The sequence below is a fragment of the Mustela nivalis genome (genome assembly GCF_964662115.1).
Source record: "Mustela nivalis genome assembly, chromosome: 2".
In the NCBI taxonomy this organism is placed as follows: Eukaryota; Metazoa; Chordata; class Mammalia; order Carnivora; family Mustelidae; genus Mustela; species Mustela nivalis.
The window spans coordinates 159474381-159492715 of NC_139021.1; the positions used below are offsets into that span (position 1 = coordinate 159474381).

At 48.1% G+C, this 18335-nt stretch overlaps 1 protein-coding gene across 47 annotated transcripts in view; it reads right to left on the reverse strand.

Annotated features, from left to right (window-relative positions):
* SEC31B (SEC31 homolog B, COPII coat complex component) overlaps positions 1-18335 on the reverse strand; it is a 125104-nt gene that overhangs the window by 92948 nt on the left and 13821 nt on the right. For 22 of the 47 annotated variants that reach the window (XM_082722303.1, XM_082722304.1, XM_082722320.1 and 19 more), the window contains 17 exons: positions 17704-17793; positions 13509-13739; positions 11486-11560; positions 11127-11225; positions 10673-10772; positions 9996-10174; positions 9611-9737; positions 9095-9240; positions 8217-8390; positions 7551-7712; positions 4600-4777; positions 3852-4166; positions 3549-3607; positions 3109-3255; positions 2695-2814; positions 2157-2228; positions 776-1924 (listed from right to left, as the gene is read on the reverse strand). In XM_082722303.1, the coding sequence (XP_082578429.1) occupies positions 1745-1924; positions 2157-2228; positions 2695-2814; positions 3109-3255; positions 3549-3607; positions 3852-4166; positions 4600-4777; positions 7551-7712; positions 8217-8390; positions 9095-9240; positions 9611-9737; positions 9996-10174; positions 10673-10772; positions 11127-11225; positions 11486-11560; positions 13509-13739; positions 17704-17793 (2454 nt within the window). In that variant the 3' untranslated portion in view covers positions 776-1744. Of the gene's footprint in view, positions 1-775; positions 1925-2156; positions 2229-2694; positions 2815-3108; positions 3256-3548; positions 3608-3851; positions 4167-4599; positions 4778-7550; positions 7713-8216; positions 8391-9094; positions 9241-9610; positions 9738-9995; positions 10175-10672; positions 10773-11126; positions 11226-11485; positions 11561-13508; positions 13740-17703; positions 17839-18335 lie in introns of those variants that run through there. The other 25 variants (XM_082722330.1, XM_082722289.1, XM_082722312.1 and 22 more) reach the window with 2 other exon arrangements.

Sequence of the window (18335 nt, forward strand, 5' to 3'; positions counted from 1 at the left end):
CACTCCGCCCCTTCTCTTCTCACAACACCTTTCCCCGAAAGTGTTTGGGAAAAGTCTCCGCAGTCAGTACACAGCTCCCTGCAGCTCAGACTTCTCCTTGTGTTAGTTCAGGGCCCCAAGTGGGGCTCTCGCTCCAGCAGCGGCTTTTTTCTCCCCCCCTTTAATTTAAACAAAGACTTCAGAGTTCATCAACCTCCCACTGAAATTCACAGCTGCTGAACAAACTAATCCCCTCTCCCTGCCTTTCTTCCCTTCAATGGGCTCTTGGCTTCAAAGACACTTTGGGAAAGGACTTTGCAGGGGCTCACACTGCTTCCTCAATAGAAGTTAGTGCAAGTATTATCTGAAGAGCAAGTGGCTTTACAAACAAATACTGCCTAACAATCCCTTCCTTCCAAACACACACATCTAGCCCACAGACATGATGGGATCTACAACAGGATTAGAGATAGTACCCCCGGCTTCACACCCAGCCCCTTTGTGCTGCTGAGCTCAGCCCTGAAGTGGTGTGGGGAAAACCCTAGAGCTGAACGTCAGGCACGGACAGACACACACACACACACACACACACACACACACACACACACACCAGAGTGGCCACAGATGCTGCAAGGCCTCCTCCTCGCACCCCCTCCTTTCTTCAACTCTCTAGACTCCCCATGGGTCTTCAAGCCTCTCTCCTACCTTACTGGGGTGCAGGGAGCAGGAACAAAGAGAATAGGAAGAGAGGTCAGGGCAAAATAGGACCCAGAGGAGACAATAATTGGGCGATGACTGAGGAAACCAAATCAAAGCAGCTTTATTGCCCACTAAGTACATCAGTGCTTCAAATGCAAAGTTCAACCATGAAAAGTGCAGCCAGAGAAGGCAGCCCTGAGACATGTGAGGGCTGAGGAGAAGGGCGTCCAACCCTTGAGGAGCAGTGCCAGAAAAGTCTTTTGTTAATATGGCTCCTGTTGCAGAATGGGGTTGATGATCACAGAATGAATGGCCGAGGGCCTTGGGCCAGGGTCCGGGCAGGTCAAATCAGGTCAGGTCCCCGCAGGCAGTGGTCCCTCTGCTCCTGTCTCACAGCCTAGGGCAGCTCCCAGCAAAAGGCTGTGCGCCTTCTACTTTCCGCCTAACCCAGCCCACCCCTATGATACTGGCAGAAGAGAAGGTCTTGTAAAACGGGCCAAAGTTCCTCCTCTTGGTTCCGCCCAGCACCCACCCCCCATGTCCATCACTTGTTCAAAAGATGAACAACAAGTCAATTCTAGCCCAGTCTCTGGGGCTCAGAAATTAAAGGACCCGGAAATATGAAGTCAGAGGCAAGGAGAAGGTAAGGTCAGGCTCATAACCCACAGAAGGGGAAAACAAATCCCCACAAGATGCGTACAGCAGAGGTAGACTTGGAGGTAATGATCCCACTCAGCCCCTCCAAAGCCACACTTACCCAGAATCCCCCTGGGGGAGAAGATGCCCTGCTCCGGGTCCTGTCAGAGCCCAGCATCAGGGAAAGGGAAGAACTGGCTCTCTCTGCCTCAGAGGCTGAGAGCCTTCGGCAGATTCTAGAAGGCCAGGCATAAAGGGGTGGAAAGCAGGCACTCTGCTAGCTTCGAGGCAAGCCCACTGCATCATATACCTGGCAGCAAGGGAAGAGGGTGGGGGAAAACAAACAAAACCCATTCCAAAATTCCCCCTTTTCTGCAGGGAGAAGTTAAGTCACAGCAGAAGTAGCTCCTGGCAAGGGAGGCTCCCTGGTTTACATGTGCAGCTTCTGCGCAATGGTGAGGACGGCCTTCAGGACGAGCATAAAGCTGGAGACCTCGCTGAAGCTGCTGCAGGCCACCACCTGGGCATGCACTGCCAGGCCCTGCTCGAAGTCTCCCGCATCCACACATCGGGCTACCTCATGAAGCCCAGCCAGGACATGGGGTGAGAGCTGTGGGCGGACGGACGCTTAGGTCAAGGGAGCCCAACCCAGCCCCTGCCCTGGGAGCGCGGAACAGTAAGAGAGGATTTAAGTTCTGAAGCCCAGGGTCAGGCAAGAGGTCTATGTGTATATTTTGGGGGGAACCCAGGTCACTGAGACCTATGGAAAAGGACAGGGGTCCCTCTGGTCACGGCTGATGGTGTAGGGCAAGGGACAGAGGAGCATCACTAAATGTACTTACTGTGCCCTGGCAGAGCTTATCATATAGGCATTCTAGACGTTGGGCTGCCTTTTCCAGCTTCCGTTTTGTCTTCTGCAGGGAGGGAAATGGATTCTGACCCCAGCCCCGAGACTAACACTACACAGGACTATAAAGAATCACAGTATGTCAGAGCTGGAAGGCCTTCATGCTACTGCTTTCATTTCACAGGAGACAAAATGGAGGCCCAAAGACGGTAAGTGACTTGCGTAAGCTGACAAGGCCAGTGCACGGACGGCAGGTCTCCTTACTCCTAGCTGCACCCTCCCTCCGGTGCCCCGTGCTGCCTTGCCAAGAGTTAAGCCTTGGTGCTGCTAGGCCCTGCTTTCTAGGTGCTAGACTCAGACCAGACGAGCCCCCATTCTTGTCCCACATGGAGATATCTAGTAGGTACAAGACACAGACAGCAGCTCAGGGACCCTGAGAAAAGAGGCACACAAGGAACTGATCTACAGCTCAGGAATGCTGGAAACAAGCCAGTGGCTGTGAGGCGGACACTGTGGGGAAGGCTCAGACTTACTAAATCAGTGGCAGACAGGGAGCAGCGTTGTAAAAGCTTCTCAAAGCTGGTCTTCAAGGACTGATGCTCTGGAGGCAGCTCTTTCCTTTCCACCTTCTCAGGGGGCCGCTGCTGAAGTTGCTGAGGAAGGAGCAGGGAGACAGGGGAGACTGGCAAGCTGTCCTTCTCACAGCTTCCCTACAGACTAGTCCTCCGTGACTTAGTGTCACACTGCTCCCACTAAAGCACAGTTGGGGAAAGGGGTACTCCCTCTTCTCTGGAGTAAGGGCATTTGGGACCTGCCCACACCAGTTCCCCAGTGCAAAATCTGCCTTCCCCTTGATGCCTGAGACCCATCTCCCATGCTCCCTGCTTTTCTATACCCAGGGGGAGTTGCAGTTTCCAAGAGGAAGGTTAATGCACTGTTCCCCTCACCTGCAGGCTGAATTCTCCTGGAGCTCCTGGGGGAGCATGGCCCATCCCAAGGACAGAAGGCTGTGAGGAAAGGACCCCTCGTGGCTCAGGGGTGAGGCTCATCACTGGAGCAGTGATAGGTGCTGGGGGCATAAATATCTCTGACAACTAGACACAGAGAAAGAACAGCATATGAGTCTAAGCTGAGAGACTTCCTAGGCCCTGCTTTGAGAGAGCAACAAAAGTTCTGAGTGAGCAAGGGAACAGAGTAGCAAGTAGGGAACCAGGAGACAGGGAGATTGATACATGCATGCAAGAAGGAAAGAGAAGCTGGCTGAGAGGAGAAGAGTGAGGAAAGGGACAGGACAGTGTGTGTGCTGACAAGCAGACGGGCTGAATTCTGGAAGAAAATAGAATATGGGTCATTGGTGTATGTATGGGGGTAGGTGGCATGAACTGACCTTTTTCCTCTGGAGGTTTGCCCTGGGCATTGGGGCATTTTTCAAGGAGTCTTGAGGTCCTGCACAGCACAAAGATAGAGATATTTAGGGGCACAGTCAGGAACCCTGGAAATTCAGCCTGAAGGCCAGCAGAATTATTTGAGCTGGAGTTGATCACACCTCCCTCTGCAAACCAGACAGGCTCAGCTGACATTCTTCAACCCAATGGCCCCCACATCACTGCTGTGAGGAAAGATGGTAGTGGAGGGGGGAAGGGAAGGAGGCAATGACCCAGAAGACAGAAGCCATGGAAAGAAGACTGACCTGGGTGAGCAGTCGAGGGGCCAGTGATCGGGAGGGCACTAGAGCAGGCAGCACCTGGCCCTCCTGGAGGGTGTGTCGTAGAGAAGTTGACAGGAGGGGCTAGGGACCCGAAGCTTGCAGGACTGACACCTGGGAGTCTCACGGGAAGTGGAGGGAACAGTCGAGTCGTCTCAGCCAGAGAGGTAGAGCTAGGCTGTATGGCGTCTGAGGATACCACAGGTGGAGGTGGACCAGGAAGAGGCCATGCTCCAGGGAACCCCAAGGGGTTAGAAATTTGGGCTTTTTGCCCACTTAATAGAGGTGGCTCAAAAAAAGCTGAAAAGGAACAGAAACAGGTCATTTGCCACCAAACTTCAATTTGGGAGAGACTCAGAGCTTATCAGGGAAGAATAAGGCAGCAATAAAATACAAACAAACATCCCTAATAATGATAATGAAAGATGAGTATGTGTGTATGGAGACCAACCATTTACAGAGTACTTTAAACTATTCCTCATTTGACTCTGAAAACAATCCTGTGGGGTTGAAATGACCAATATAATAGCTATTCTCACTTTTCAAAAGAAACAGTGGCTAAGTCTGTTGCCCATAGATACAAAGCCAGTAAGTCATAGTACCGGGGATTCAGACTACAAATTCCAAGCTTCTCTCACTATACAGTAGACATAATGCCCCCCAAATCCATGCTGGCCATGCCAACTGTTATCCTCTGTGCTCTGCCCAGATACATCTTGACTCACTCACTCACCAGGCCTTACACTAGGGGCCAAGGGCAAAGGCTGGGCTGCCTGGAGCTCAGGTGCCCTGTAGGCACTGATATTCTGTGTTTGGGAGCTTTGATAAGGGCCAGGATGGGAAGATATCAAGGGTGTCACTAGTGATGACTGAGGTGTGAAAATCCTTGGCCTTGGAGATGGAGTTGGAACCTGTGAAGAGAAAAAAGGGTCAGCACCTGGAAAGGAAAAGAAGGGTAAGTAACTGAAAAATAAAAGAACAATAAAGAATATGGAACAAAAAGCTAGTTCTTAAAAATCAACAGAAACTATGTCTCTATAGAAAGTGACAAAGAGGGGCATCTGGGTGGCTCAGGTCTGTTAAGCGTCTGCCTTTGGGTCAGGTCATGATCCTGAAGTCCCAGGATCCCTGTGTCTGGCTCCCCGCTTGGTGGGGAGTCTGCTTCTCCTACTCCCTCTGCCCCTCCCCCTGCTTGTTCTATCTCTCTCTCATTCACTCTTTCTCTCTCAAATAAATTAGATCATAAAAAAAAAAAAAGGAAAAACAGAGTGGGAGGAATTATTCATCCTCATGTCAAGACTTACTACATAGAGGTAGTATTCAAGAAAAAGTGGTACTGTCAGAGAAGACACACAGATCAACATAATAGAACAGAGATCTGAGAAATAAATCCATACAAATATGCCCAGTTATTTTTTAATAAAGGAGCAAAATCAATTCAATGGAGGACAGACAGCCTTTTCTTTCTTTTTTTTTTTTTTTTAAAGATTTTATTTATTTATGTGTCAGAGAGAAAGAAAGCGTGCGCATGGGTGCACAAGCAGGGAGAACAGCAGGCAGAGAGAGAAGCAGGCTCCCTTCTGAGCAAGGAGCTGGATGCGGGAATCCATTCCAGGACCCTGGGATCACAGCCTGAGCTGAAGGCTGATGTTTATTTTTTTAATTTCTTTTTTATTATTTATTTTTTTGTAAAAGATTTCATTTATTTATTTGACAGACAGAGATCACAAGTAGGCAGAGAGGCAGGCAGAGAGAAAGAGAGAGAGAGAGAGAGAGAGGGAAGCAGGCTTCCTGTGGAGCAGGGAGCCCGATGCGGGGCTCGATCCCAGGACCCTGAGATCATGACCCGAGCCGAAGGCAGCAGCCCAAACCACTGAGCCACCCAGGTGCCCCTGAAGGCTGATGTTTAACTGACTGAGCCACCCAGGCATCCCAACACAGCTTTTTCTTTTTTCTTTATTTTTCTTTAAAGATTTTATTTATTTATTTGACACAGAGAGAGACAGAATGAGAGGGAATACAAGCAGGAGGGGTGGGAGAGGGAGAAGCAGGCTTCCTGCCAAGCGCCCAAGACAGCCTTTTCAATAAATGATTATGGATATCCACTGGCCAAGAAAAGAAGGAGCTTGGCCTAAGCTTCACACCATATGCAAAAATTAACTCAAAACAGAACATAGCATAACTGAAAAACAAAAACTATAAAACTTTTAGAAAGAACACAGGAAAACTTTAGGGGAGTGTAGACTTGCAAAGACATAAAACGTGTGATCCATAGAAAGAAAACTATAAATTGGACCTTATAAAATTAACAATTTTTGCTTTGTGAAGGACCCTGTTTAAGAGATGAGAAGATAAATTCTTACATAGTTACACACACACACTCATGAGATCTGAATCTACAGATTGTACTAGTATATACTACGGTTGTGTGGGACACTGGCACGAAATGGGGTGGGGGAATGTGATGCATGAGACCCCCCCTAGTACATTTCTTTACAACTTCCTATGAATCTATAATTATTTCAAAACAGAAAGGAGAGAGGGAGAGGCAGAGAGACAGAAAGAGAGAGAGAGGGGACAAGGAGAAGGAAGAGGAGGGAGGGGTAAGCAGGGGGAAAGAAGAAAAAACATTAGCGTGAGAATTGAAGGTGGGACAGGATGAACCGTCAGAGCTTCTGTCTGATAGCTCTATTTACCATCTTGCTGGATTTTGTTCCCCAGTCGCTCCAGCAGGATCCAGGCAGGTATCCTAAGTTAATAGCACCCTAACCATCTGGGCACTGGTTGGTACCTGGGGGGTCCGTCCCCCCACTTTGCAGACTCCTCTAAGCCATCACCGATTTCTGTCCATTCTACTTATTAAGTATCTTAAATCTAACCTCATTCTCTAGTCTTAGGTCAGTCATTCTATGCCCTCACATCTCTTGCTATTGCCTTTTAGTTGCCTCCAGCCTTGCCCTTCCTAAACACATAGCTAATCATTCCCCTGCAGAAGACCATTCAATTTCAGGGTCAAGTCTAAGGTCTTCAGCACAGAATTCCAGGTCCTTCCTGCTCTATCGCCCACCTCTTACTCCAGCTTCATCTAATCTCACTTCCCTACAACAAATACCTGTTTTGTAGCCCCACTGAAATATCAGTAGTTCCTCAAGTGGGCTTTATTTACACTCCCTTCAGTGCTTTTTTACATGCTGTTCCCACTGCTTGAAATAACCTTTACCTATTCCTTCCTTTGCCTAAATAACTTAAATTTCAATACTCAGATCAAACATCATACTCATTCTAAAATAAGTCCTAAGCTTCTCCTGCTCCCCCAAAGACTAAGTTGCTTTTTTCTGTGTGATCCCATGGTACCGTATCGTACCCCAATCACGGCATTTATGAATTTTACTGTACTAATCTTTTACATATCTGTCTTTCCATGAGACTATGAGCTAATGAAGGACATGAATCATGGTTAGGCCACATTTCTGTTCTAAGAACCTAGCAGTTGTTTGACAAGCAGTTATTAAGAAAAAAAAAACAAAAAACCTGAATCTATATTCTACAAAGTTGGGAATTTTCATCATTTTTATTCACTAATATATTCCAAGTGCCTAGAACCACGTTTGGTACCTGGCAGACACTAAATAGGTATTTTTGAATGAATGAGCAAATGAGTGAACAAACCAAACCAGGCCCTACCTGGTGAGAAGGCTGGAATCCCAATCTGTAAGAGGATGTTTCTTTAGAGTGGGGGGTAGCTCCCACCACAACCCGAGGGAAGGGGAAAGGAGGACACTGTTGGCCCAAGACACCAGAACCCTGAGCGTGAAAAAGTCGATCTCTCAGCTGCTGAACTGGTGCCTACAAAAGTTATAATAATGAAAAACTGTGTTAATTAAAATTAAAATGAGTAAACATCCGTTCTTATAAGCCTGGCCCCATATAGCATTCAAACTTCAGTTGACCCTCTACATTTCAGCCACCTTAGATGACTCAAAGGTCCTAAACCCTGCCAAGCCTCCCTCCTTGGCGTTCCTTCTACCTAGAATGCCCTACATCTGCTGGGAAGCTGCTTCTCTGTGAAGGTCCAGCTCAACTGTTTTAACCACTGGAAAGCCTTCCTTGATGGCTACTCTATGCAAAACCAGCCCCTTTCCTGGAGTCTCATAGCACCTAGTATAAGCTTCTGTTATAACACTGTAAGTTACTGACATCTGATTTCCCCCAAGGGACGGTGAACTTCCTGAGGGACTAGATCTCATTTATTCTAGAATTTCAGCATCTGCGGAGTGCCTGGAACATGGACGTGCTCAGCCAGTGTTAGATGACTGAAATGGTTTGCTCCCTCTCCATGGTCCCACTCACCTGAGTACAGTCCCTGGGTAGATAGCTCATGGCAGTGGCCAGGCTTCCCTGGGCTGCCAGGAGGCTGGCATACTGAGTGACCCTGAAGGTTGTGGCAGGGCCTGAGCTCACCCTGTCAGGACCCCGCAGTAGCTCCAAGCTCCTATTAAGGACCATCACCTTCTCCATCAGGTCCTACAGGAACAGGGATAAGGGCAGTCAGGTGTCTTCCAAGCACATCCTGCTCTCTCAGGCCAGGCAGTTCACCCAGGGACTTCCCACTATAGGTCTGAGGGTATCTGGCCATGGCCAGGTACAAGCAGCAGGTGATGATTTGTAGAAGATGTGACAGTTAGAGAAAAGCCACTTGGCCTCACCTCCCAAGCTGTTAGCATTGCTCCAACTGAGTCCATCTGGCTCTTAGACTCTCCTACATCTCTGCCTCTTTTTTTGCTTTCTCTACCCTTTACCCTGCTAGTACAGCATCAACTTCATGTTGTTACACTATCGTTTCATCTGTGGCTTTGTCTTCCTGTGAGTCTTCTCTAGTTACCTGTGGAATGTCTTTCACAATTTAAATACACAGAACTTTTCATAGCAGCTAAGAGACCCAGGCTCACAATTATTCAAACAAAGAATAAACTTGTAAAACCAAACCTAAAGTGGGAAAAAATTGTGAAAGTTAATGCCTAAGCAGCTCTTGCTCAGTCTCCTCTGACTGAGGAGAGAGGAAGGTGCTAGCTCATCCCAGACACTGAAGGCCCTTTTCTACTTCCTAATAGACTGGTCACAGCCTGGGGACCCGGAAGCCTCGCCTCTGATGCCCCTGCACATTCCCGTCAACAGCCTCTCCAACGAGCCTGGTGTGGAGTGACCAGGGCCCTGCACACGAAGAGTACCTGCAGAGCCAGGGGGTACGAAGCCTGGTGGCACTTTGCCCAACACTCCACCAGCAGCTCCACACTCCCTGAGCACACATAACAGAGTCTGGCTTCGGAAATTAGTGCTCCGCCACCCTCCTGCTCCATGCGAGTACCCAGCATGTCTGCAGAGAGATGGAAAGTTCTTTAATGGCATAGCTTTCCTGTGCTTCTTCTCATTCTCCTATTTGAAAATAGGCAGAGGACCATGAGCTGTGGGACAAGTAACCGCAATGGCTTTGGACAATACTGAGGCCAGTTTTGCTCTATAGTGAAGGGCAGAGTTCTTGCATAGAGATGTAATGAGAAAAAGTAAAACAGGACAATATGTGATCACTACTGTAGTCCTAGCCTCCCAGCTGACCCAGACCTTGGCCTTGACAACACGGCCTGGCCTCCCAGAGCTCAGGCTGCTCCTCTGCCTCCTCCCTCAATTGTGTCTGTTAACTGCATGCCAGAGTCACACCACTCTGTCTGAAACCTAGGGCTACCTACCACAGAGCTCAGGGAATTTTTCTGGCCCGGAGTATGTCAGTAGTAAGGCCAGTGCCTCCTTCCAGTTCTGCAGGTTACAGGTGTGCACCATATCCTCCCAATTCTTCCGCACAACACAGGCTATCAGCTATAATGGGCAGAGAGAGAAGGAGGTCATCAGCCATCCATCCAGAACAGGCAGTCGGAGTCACACACAGGGACATGCTAAGAAAGGCCACTGGTGAGCAGGCTTCTTGTTAGACCACTGACTAGGGGTTGCGGGTGAGGGAGGGCTGGTTGGAGCGGGGAGAGAGAGAGCCTGGCAGAGCTTCTAAACCCCGAGGTGTAGGCATCCACCTGACAAAGTCCAAGTAATCCCCTCCCCTCCTGCACCGTGGGCAGTTACCGAAGAGATTCTGGTTTTCTTCTTGGCCCAGTAGCACTCCTGTGTTCGCCTTAGCAGATCTGCGCCTCCAGCCTGGGCCAGGATGATGGCATCAGCAAAGCGCTCTTCCTTCAGACACAGTTCCACAGCAGGGCGCAGTGCTCCAAGCAGGAGAGCCTGGCTCAGGAGTCCATCCGTGTCTGCAAGCGGAGGCATCCCCTCCATGTCAGCCTGCCCTCAGACCCTAGCCTCCGGTCCCCTACAGGGCCCACAGTAGACCCCTTCTATCTCTGCATCTCCCTTGCCCCAAATAAAACTCCCAAGTTTCGTTCCTCAGTAACAAAATGTAGCACACTATCCCCGAGTACCAGACCCAGGACTCTAAGGACAGGGCTCGACATGAGGGAGGGCCTCACATGGCAATACCAGAGGGGCAGCGTGTGCTTGCTCAGCAAGAACAGGGTCGCAGTCTTTTAAGAAAACAGTAGGAGAGAAAAATATCTTGCTAGAAGGCCTTCCACAGCAAAGATGTATCCATAAAAATCCAAGAAGGGCTCTAATCACTAACAGAACCACCCAGCACTTGTGATGGTGGGAGGGAGGCAGGAGGCAGGGGACAAGAAGATATTCTCAAGTCCAAGAACTCTGAGCCCACCTACTCCCACACAGAGCATTTCTCTCCCTCAGGATCAGAGTACCTTCTGTGATGGGGATCTCCAATGGAGTCATATTCTGAGGGACCAGCTCATCAAAGAAGGATGAGGAGGCAGAGGCTTCCTCTGTGAGGTGTTTGGAGGTCTGTGCAAGAAAGGATGGAGGTGGCTATTTTGGAAATGAATTGAAAACAGATAGAGAGCTGGCTTAGTAGCTCTCTCTGGGAGCTTTACTATCTGGCCCATAATGATACAGATAAAAAATAACCAGATAAGGTCTAGGAAGGGCTCTAGTCCATGGTTAAAACAGAGCTCCACTCCAGCCCAAAAGTTTATGCACTCTGTGTCTCACTGTAGTTCCAAGAAACGAGGAGTCTGAAGACATCTATGGAAGCCAAGCACTTTATGAGAGCGAAACAAAGAGCCAGGAAGGGGCAGATGCCCTAAAGACAGGTCTCCTGTGCTACCCCAGGTCCAGCTTTCTGGGCTCCCACCACACCTGGCTGCAGAAGGCCTGCTGTCTGTTACTGTGGAGATCGTCTCCCTTGGACTGAGGGCTCTCACCCAGCCCCACGTCACTCTTCAAACACGTGGCCACCTGCAAGGAGAGACCTGTGAGTATCCTCTTCCCAGCACAAGGTCAAACATCTAATATGCTTCCTTCCCACCTTCACACCACACTGACTGGACTCTCTAAGATCCTGGCCTATTTACCTGGGGAGAAGCCTACCTCCAGGAGGTACAATGTTTATATATGCATTAGTGAAGCCCAGAAAGAGGTCACTGAGACAGTTTCCACTGAAGGCCTTCTCTTCTTCTCTGCTTCAAGTATGTGCTTCTGATGTAAAAGCAGCTTACCTTCTTCTGAAGCTCATCTTTACTGTATCCTAATAGTTTTAGAAATTTCATTCCGGAGTCTTCCTCTAAGGTCACCTAAGGAACCACAGAACACACAAGTCTCCATTAAATCAATGTGAATGATCCTCTCTTGCGTAAGTCTAACGTCTGTGCCAGTGTACCCTCTAACAGAATTCTTCGTGCTACCAGAAGGGTCCTACTGAGGCCAACACCATCTCTCCCCTTTCTCTCCCCAGATTTGATTCTGCTGGGCTAGAGGCATGGGTGTTAACAAAACCCTTGCCCACTTCTACATGAGAACTAGACCTTCTGTTGACTTACTAGATCTATTAGCCTGGTTACCTGGTAAGAGTCAAATGTCAGCTATGTTTCCAGGCAACACTGCTTGCAATGGATAAACTGCATCTGAACTGGAACTAAACAAACAATAAATAGCCTCTGTGGGCACCACACCCCAGGCTGCCCTCATTGCAAGGACTCTTGTAACTGAACAGATCTTTTGCAGGGACTCTAGAAACGTTTTTGAAGTGGGTACAAGAGACATTAGCTCTTGTAGGCATGAGGCTTCTCTGCCGGGGCCACCTACATGCCTGCCTTGTGTGCATCTCATCTCCTTGCACCTAAGCTGTCTTCTGGGGTGTTGAGGAGGACTCTGAACTCCTGCATGGGCTGCTCCAAGAACCCCTACAGAAGAGCGCCACCTCCCACTGCCCGGCCGACAAGCTGTGGCTCCTGTCCCACATCCTTCTGGGCAGACTGATGCCAAGAGAACCTACAGAGTCTTGTAAGTCTAAAATATCTAGGTGAAAACATAGTTCATGGTGGAAGCTGCCCAGATATAAACCAAGTCAGCTTACCCAGGCAGCGTGCCAGATACTGAGGGCCAAACCTTCCTGAAGCCCTACCCTAATCAGGGTTAGGGAGCTGAGCCCTTCATTTGCCCTACACAGAACCATGAATTCTGACTACTCCTTTCTCACAGTCTCTCAGGGCTCCCGCCTTCTCCCATATTCATCCTTTGGAAATGTTCAACCACGTTCAGCTTCAGGATCATCATGATGGACAGCTCTTGGGGAGGTTTTTGACCAGACTCCCCTCTGTCCTTAGGTACTGCTGCCTCCTTTGTTCAGAAGAATAAAGGCTCAACTCCTGATGGTGACCTCTATTCTCTTTCCCATTCCACCATTCCTGGAGCAGTAGAGTTCTGCTTACAACAAAAGCATCATTTCTTATTCTTTTCTTCCCACACCTTTTTCTAGCTTCACTCAGCAGTTGATGATCTTTCTCAAATCTTGTCTCCTTCCCGGATTCCTGGTGTCTATGTTCATGAAGTTCTACTATGTCTGAAGCACCGACCCCAAGTCTTTCTTAGACCCCCAGGGACAGGCTCTGTCCTTTTGTATTGTTTACTATGATCCCAAAGCTTTGAATAATCTCACTGTCTGTCCAGTAGGTTCTCTTTCTCCCTTTAGTTCTCTCCTCCTATCTGCTCAATTTCCTTAATAGGTGAAGCACTCCTTCTGATGTCATGCACAACTTGAAATTTCAATAGCACTGGAACTTGATCCACGCCTCCAAAATAAATTGGGACTTAAGCCCTGAGTCCCATCACAATAACTTGCCTTGGGTTACCTGAAACAAGCTCAAAGCCTTCTCATGATGATGTCCCCTTCCAGCCAATCCTCTTTCCTTCCTTTCCCTTCTCTTCTCTCTTCCCATCACCTTATCTGCCTTTTGGCATGGCATAAAAGCCTTCACCGTGGCTTTGATAAAGTATCTAGGACATCAGCAATAGAAGCAAAAAAGGCAAGTATCACTTGTACCTCTCAGCTTCCTTAGCTGCAAAAGGTCTCTGAGCCACTGGTAAAAGGTGAAGAGTCTGTGTCCAGAGGGTGGTGTGGTGTAGGAAAAAGCCTGAGAGGTCAAGGCCTCTGTAATCTAGGTCACAGTGTGGTTGTTCATGTCCTAGAGTTTCCAGCTTTGGGGGAAATACTTCAGAGCAGCCAACCTTCATGCTTCTTACCTTCAGGAATTGCCAGAGCATCTTTTCGCTTTGCAGCGATGTTTGTTCGATCTTGTCCTGACAATAATTCAGGAGATTTCCTGATTCCAGGGCCTCCCGCAGCTCAGCTGACCGCCTCAGGAATTCAGATTCTATGATGACTTGACTGACGAAGACTAGGAGGAGGCAAGGCTGTGGCACCTGGTGGGCAGGAGTGCTGGGGAGGCCAAAGGTAACCAGCTTCCCCCCAAACTGGTAAGAAAAAACAAGGGTAAAGTTCATCTCTTCAGGCTAAAAATTAACACCAAGTCTACATTACAGGGAAGGCTATTTAACTGGTTGGCCCTAGGATAGAAAACCAATAGTAAGAACTCCTGGGGGTTGAACAGGATCAGGAAAGGAGCAGCAAATGCGCCCCCATATACGAAAACCACCTCTGCATTTTTAGCCCCATCAGCTTCAGACTCCGGCACATAGTTCATCTTCTCAGCTGTGCTAATAACAATCTTCTCCCAGTCACCTGGACTAAACGCCTTGGCATTATCACAGTCTTTATACCCACACAGCCACAGCCACGAAACAGCAGTCTCACCTCTTCTTGTGCAGTGTTTCTCGTGCAGGGCCCCTCTGTCACATTTCCAGGGCTAGCACACCTCGGTTATTGGAATAGGCTGCTAGCCTCTGGGTTTTCCTCCTCCAGTCCAAGCCTCAGACCATCACTCTATACCTACAGCTGCTTAGAAATGTGTTATGGTTTCACAAGGCCACAGAAGAAAGCTTAAACTTCTCTGCCCGTGGTGTACAAAATCCCCCAAAGTCAGTCTCTAGCCTTTGTCTCCCTGTTTATTTATGTGATCACTCCACATCCCCAAAGTGCCCAGTCCATTCCTGCTTCTGAGCCTTCACCCACAAAAACAGCCCTACCTGAGCGTCCTTCTCACCAAAACAGGCACCCTACCTAAAGCATCTGTCACCAAGCAGAGCTTATTAAAGTCCCTTGACTCCAGCAGGTTTCCATCGCAGTCCCACATTAACACAACACCACAGCTATCCCGAGTCATCAGGCTGTACTCTGGACAATAGAGTCCGAATCTGGGACGTGGGGGCGGGGAAGGGCCCGGGGATTAGGCTCAGTATATATGAAAGGTCTTCAGGTTGTAGCCATGGTTGACAGCTACTGCCTACTCCCCAACCTTTCACTATTTCCCTTCCGGAGACCTCCTCCTTAATGAACTTTCCGAGTTGGAATTCTTCACTGAATTCCTACAGCACATACCTACACTACAGATCAGCACTAAACAAAACAAACTTAACTTTTGATCTGTTAATATTTGCTAGTCTTACAAAGTGCTTATGTATATTCTTGAGGTTCATGTCAATTCACTAACATAAGCTGACCAGGTATCACTATCCCTGTTTTACAGATAGTCCTGAGTTAAGCGATCTGCCCAAGGTCATCAGCTGATCAGTGACAGAGCTATAACAAGAATGCAGGGGGCGCCTGGGTGGCTCAGTGGGTTAAAGCCTCTGCCTTCAGCTCAGGTCATGATCCCAGGGTCCTGGGATCGAGCCCCGCATCGGGCTCTCTGCTCAGCAGGGAGCCTGCTTCCTCCTCTCTCTCTCTGCCTGCCTCTCTGTCTACCTGTGATCTCTGTCTGTCAAATAAATAAATAAAATCTTTAAAAAAAAAAAAAAAAAAAAAAAAGAATGCAGGCCTCGGGCACCTGGGTGGCTCAGTCTGTTGAGGGTCTGACTTTGGATTTCAGCTCAGGTGGTGATCTCAGGATCCCAGGATCGAGCTTTGTGTTGGGCTCCACGCTTGGTGGGAAGTCTGCCTGAGATTCTCTCTCTCCTCTCTCTGCCCATCTCCTCCAACCCATCCATGGGCATTATTTCTTTCAGATAAATAAATAAATAAATAAATCTTTAAAAAAAAAAAAAAAAGTAATGCAAGCCTCTCCAGACAGACCCATAAATACAAGCTGGTGGTTGCCAGAGGGGTGGGGAGTGGGAGGATGGGCAAAATGGGTGAAGAAGAATGGAAGGTAGAGGCCTCTAGTTATGGAATGTATATGCCACGGGGATGAGAGGAACAGCATAGGGAATATAGGCAACGGTACTGTAATAGCGCTGCAAGCTGACAGCTGGTAGCCACGTGTGTGGGGAGCATTGCCTAATGTACAGACTTGTCAAATCACTAAGTTGTACACCTGAAACTGAATGTAACATTGTATGTCAATTACACTTCAATTAAAAAAGGCAGAAAATAATGATTAGGGCTGATGTAGAGAAAATGAAACTCTTAGGCATTGCCGTTGGAAATACTGTGCAACTTCTGTGGAAAATGGTATGGTGATTCCTCAAAAAATTAAACAGAGAATTACCTCCTGAAACAAACAAATAAACAACAGAATGTACCTCTCTCAACATCAGAATTCTTCACCTCCCTGGTTCCTGAGTATGTCAGCCTTACCTCCACAATAAAACTGGTGGCTCGGAACACAAGAACCATGTCTTTGATACATCTGTTTTCATTTCAAACCTAAATTTATTTATTTATATATATATATATTTTTTTTTTAAAGATTTTATTTATTTATTTGACAGAGAGATCACAAATAGGCAGAGAGGCAGGCAGAGAGAGAGGAGGAAGCAGGCTCCCCGCTGAGCAGAGAGCCCAACGCGGGACTCGATCCCAGAACCCTGGGACCATGACCCGAGCCGAAGGCAGAGGCTTTAACCCACTGAGCCACCCAGGTGCCCCATATTTATATATATTTTTAAAATATTTTATTTATTTACTTGACATAGAAAGAGAGAGAGAGAGATAGCAAGAGAGGGAACACAAGCAAGAGGAGTGGCAGACAGAGGGAGAGGGAGAAGGGGGCTTCCTGCTGAGCAGGGAGCCTGATGTGGGGCTTGATCCCAGGATCCTGGGACCAAGACTTGAGCCGAAGGCAGATGCTTAACAACTGAGACACCCAGGTGCCCTGAAACCTAATATTTAAAGCACTGGATTAAGAACTTTTGGGCCCTGCCACTCCTCAGACCACCGGCAAGGACATCACCTGGGAACTTGTTGGAAAATCAGAATCTTGGGCCCTATCCTAGACTGAAGGAACCAGAATCTGAATTTTAATAAGATCCCTAGGTGATCTGTATGTGCATTTGAGAAGCTTGAGAAGCATTTGCTTTAGGGATAAAAAATGAACAAAATGTGGTCCCTACCGTCAAGGACTCTCTGACTTAGTAGGGTCTCCACACATGTATATAAATACAGTTACAATGTACTGTATACAGTACAGTTACAATGTATCCCTAGAGGAGTAGAAATCTTGGAAGTGAAGTTTGACAAGGGTTTAAAGACAGGCATTTTGGAGGTGGTGGTATTTAAGCAAGGGACCATAAAAGACCATAGGAGGATTCAGTGGCTCAGGAGGGAAGCTAAAGGGAAGGGTACAGGCAGAAGCAGCAAAGTTGAGGAGTTATCTATAGAACAGAAAAGCGTCATATGGAACTGGAACCCAGGGAACACATAAGGAAAAGTTGGGAATAAAAACTGGAAAGGTGGGATGCCTTGGTGGCTCAGTGGGTTAAGCCTCTGCCTTTGGCTCAGGTCATGATCTCGGTGTCCTGGGATCGAGAACCACATTGGGCTCTCTGCTCAGCAGTGAGCCTGCTTCCCCCCATCTCTCTCTCTCTCTGCCTGCCTCTCTGCCTTCTTGCAATCTCTATCAAATAAATAAATAAAATCTTAAAAAAAAAAAACTGGAAAGGTAAGCAGGGCCCTGTGTACATTTGGCCTTGAGTTCATAACGGAATAGAGGTCAAAGGTTTTGAGCAGAGGAGTGACAGGATGGACTTACAAATTTTTTTCTTTCCTGCTTTGTGTTTCTAACCCTTCCATGTCTGCACTCAGTCCCAGTCCAGACATGTAGGGGTTAGAGAAAAATCAGATGGAGCCCTCAGGCAGTTCTCTATAACCAAACAGCCTACAGCAACCAATACTTTTCAGACTGCACTGGCACAGTAAGCAAGGTGAAGGGATAGAGAAGAGAGCAATAGTGACTCTGCTTGAGCCCGAAAATGGGCCCTGATGTGAGGCACAGGCAGTAGGAATAAATGTCCCATAGAACACAGCTATGTGTTGGGCATACATGAGGCTTCACAAACACACATGCACAACTGTGCACACCCCCCCATACACTACACTTACAGCAAATGAAACACCTGCTGGCCTTCTCATCCATTTGGGAGGTTTTTTTAGAGGAGGTATCAACGATGCTTGGGTCACTTGCTCCGGTACCTGCAATGGTGGGAGAGGCTGGCCTTTGCTGAAAGAAGAAGAGATCTGAAGGCAAAAGGACACCTGTATCATCAACCCCACATGGGGCCGCATCTATAAACTTTATTCTGGGAGGAATCCTGGAGATACCCAATCTGGACAAAGGCTGGACTCCCGTATTCTAGGGAACTGGTAGTGAGGGTAGAACTCCCATGCAGGAAGCTCTTGGAAAGCCTACTGCATCCACGGTCTACAGTGGAATATAGACACAGAATGGATCTACAGGAGAAAAGGAGATGAAACAGTTCGTATTTCCAAAATAATGGTCCCGGCATGGAGATCCAGTGTCCCCGAAATACTACAGGGAACATCCAAGAGCAAGAGTCAACATGAAGGTCTGTTTCGTATTGTAGCAGGAACGACACCGTCCCAGGAAGATGGGCACTACACCAAAAGTGCAGCCCTCCCAACCCAGGGCTTCCCAGTCTCCAATAGTTCCCCTTTCCTCCCAGGCCATTCGTCCTTTTCTCTCCCCCCACATAGAGACAGCATTCCCTCCAGCA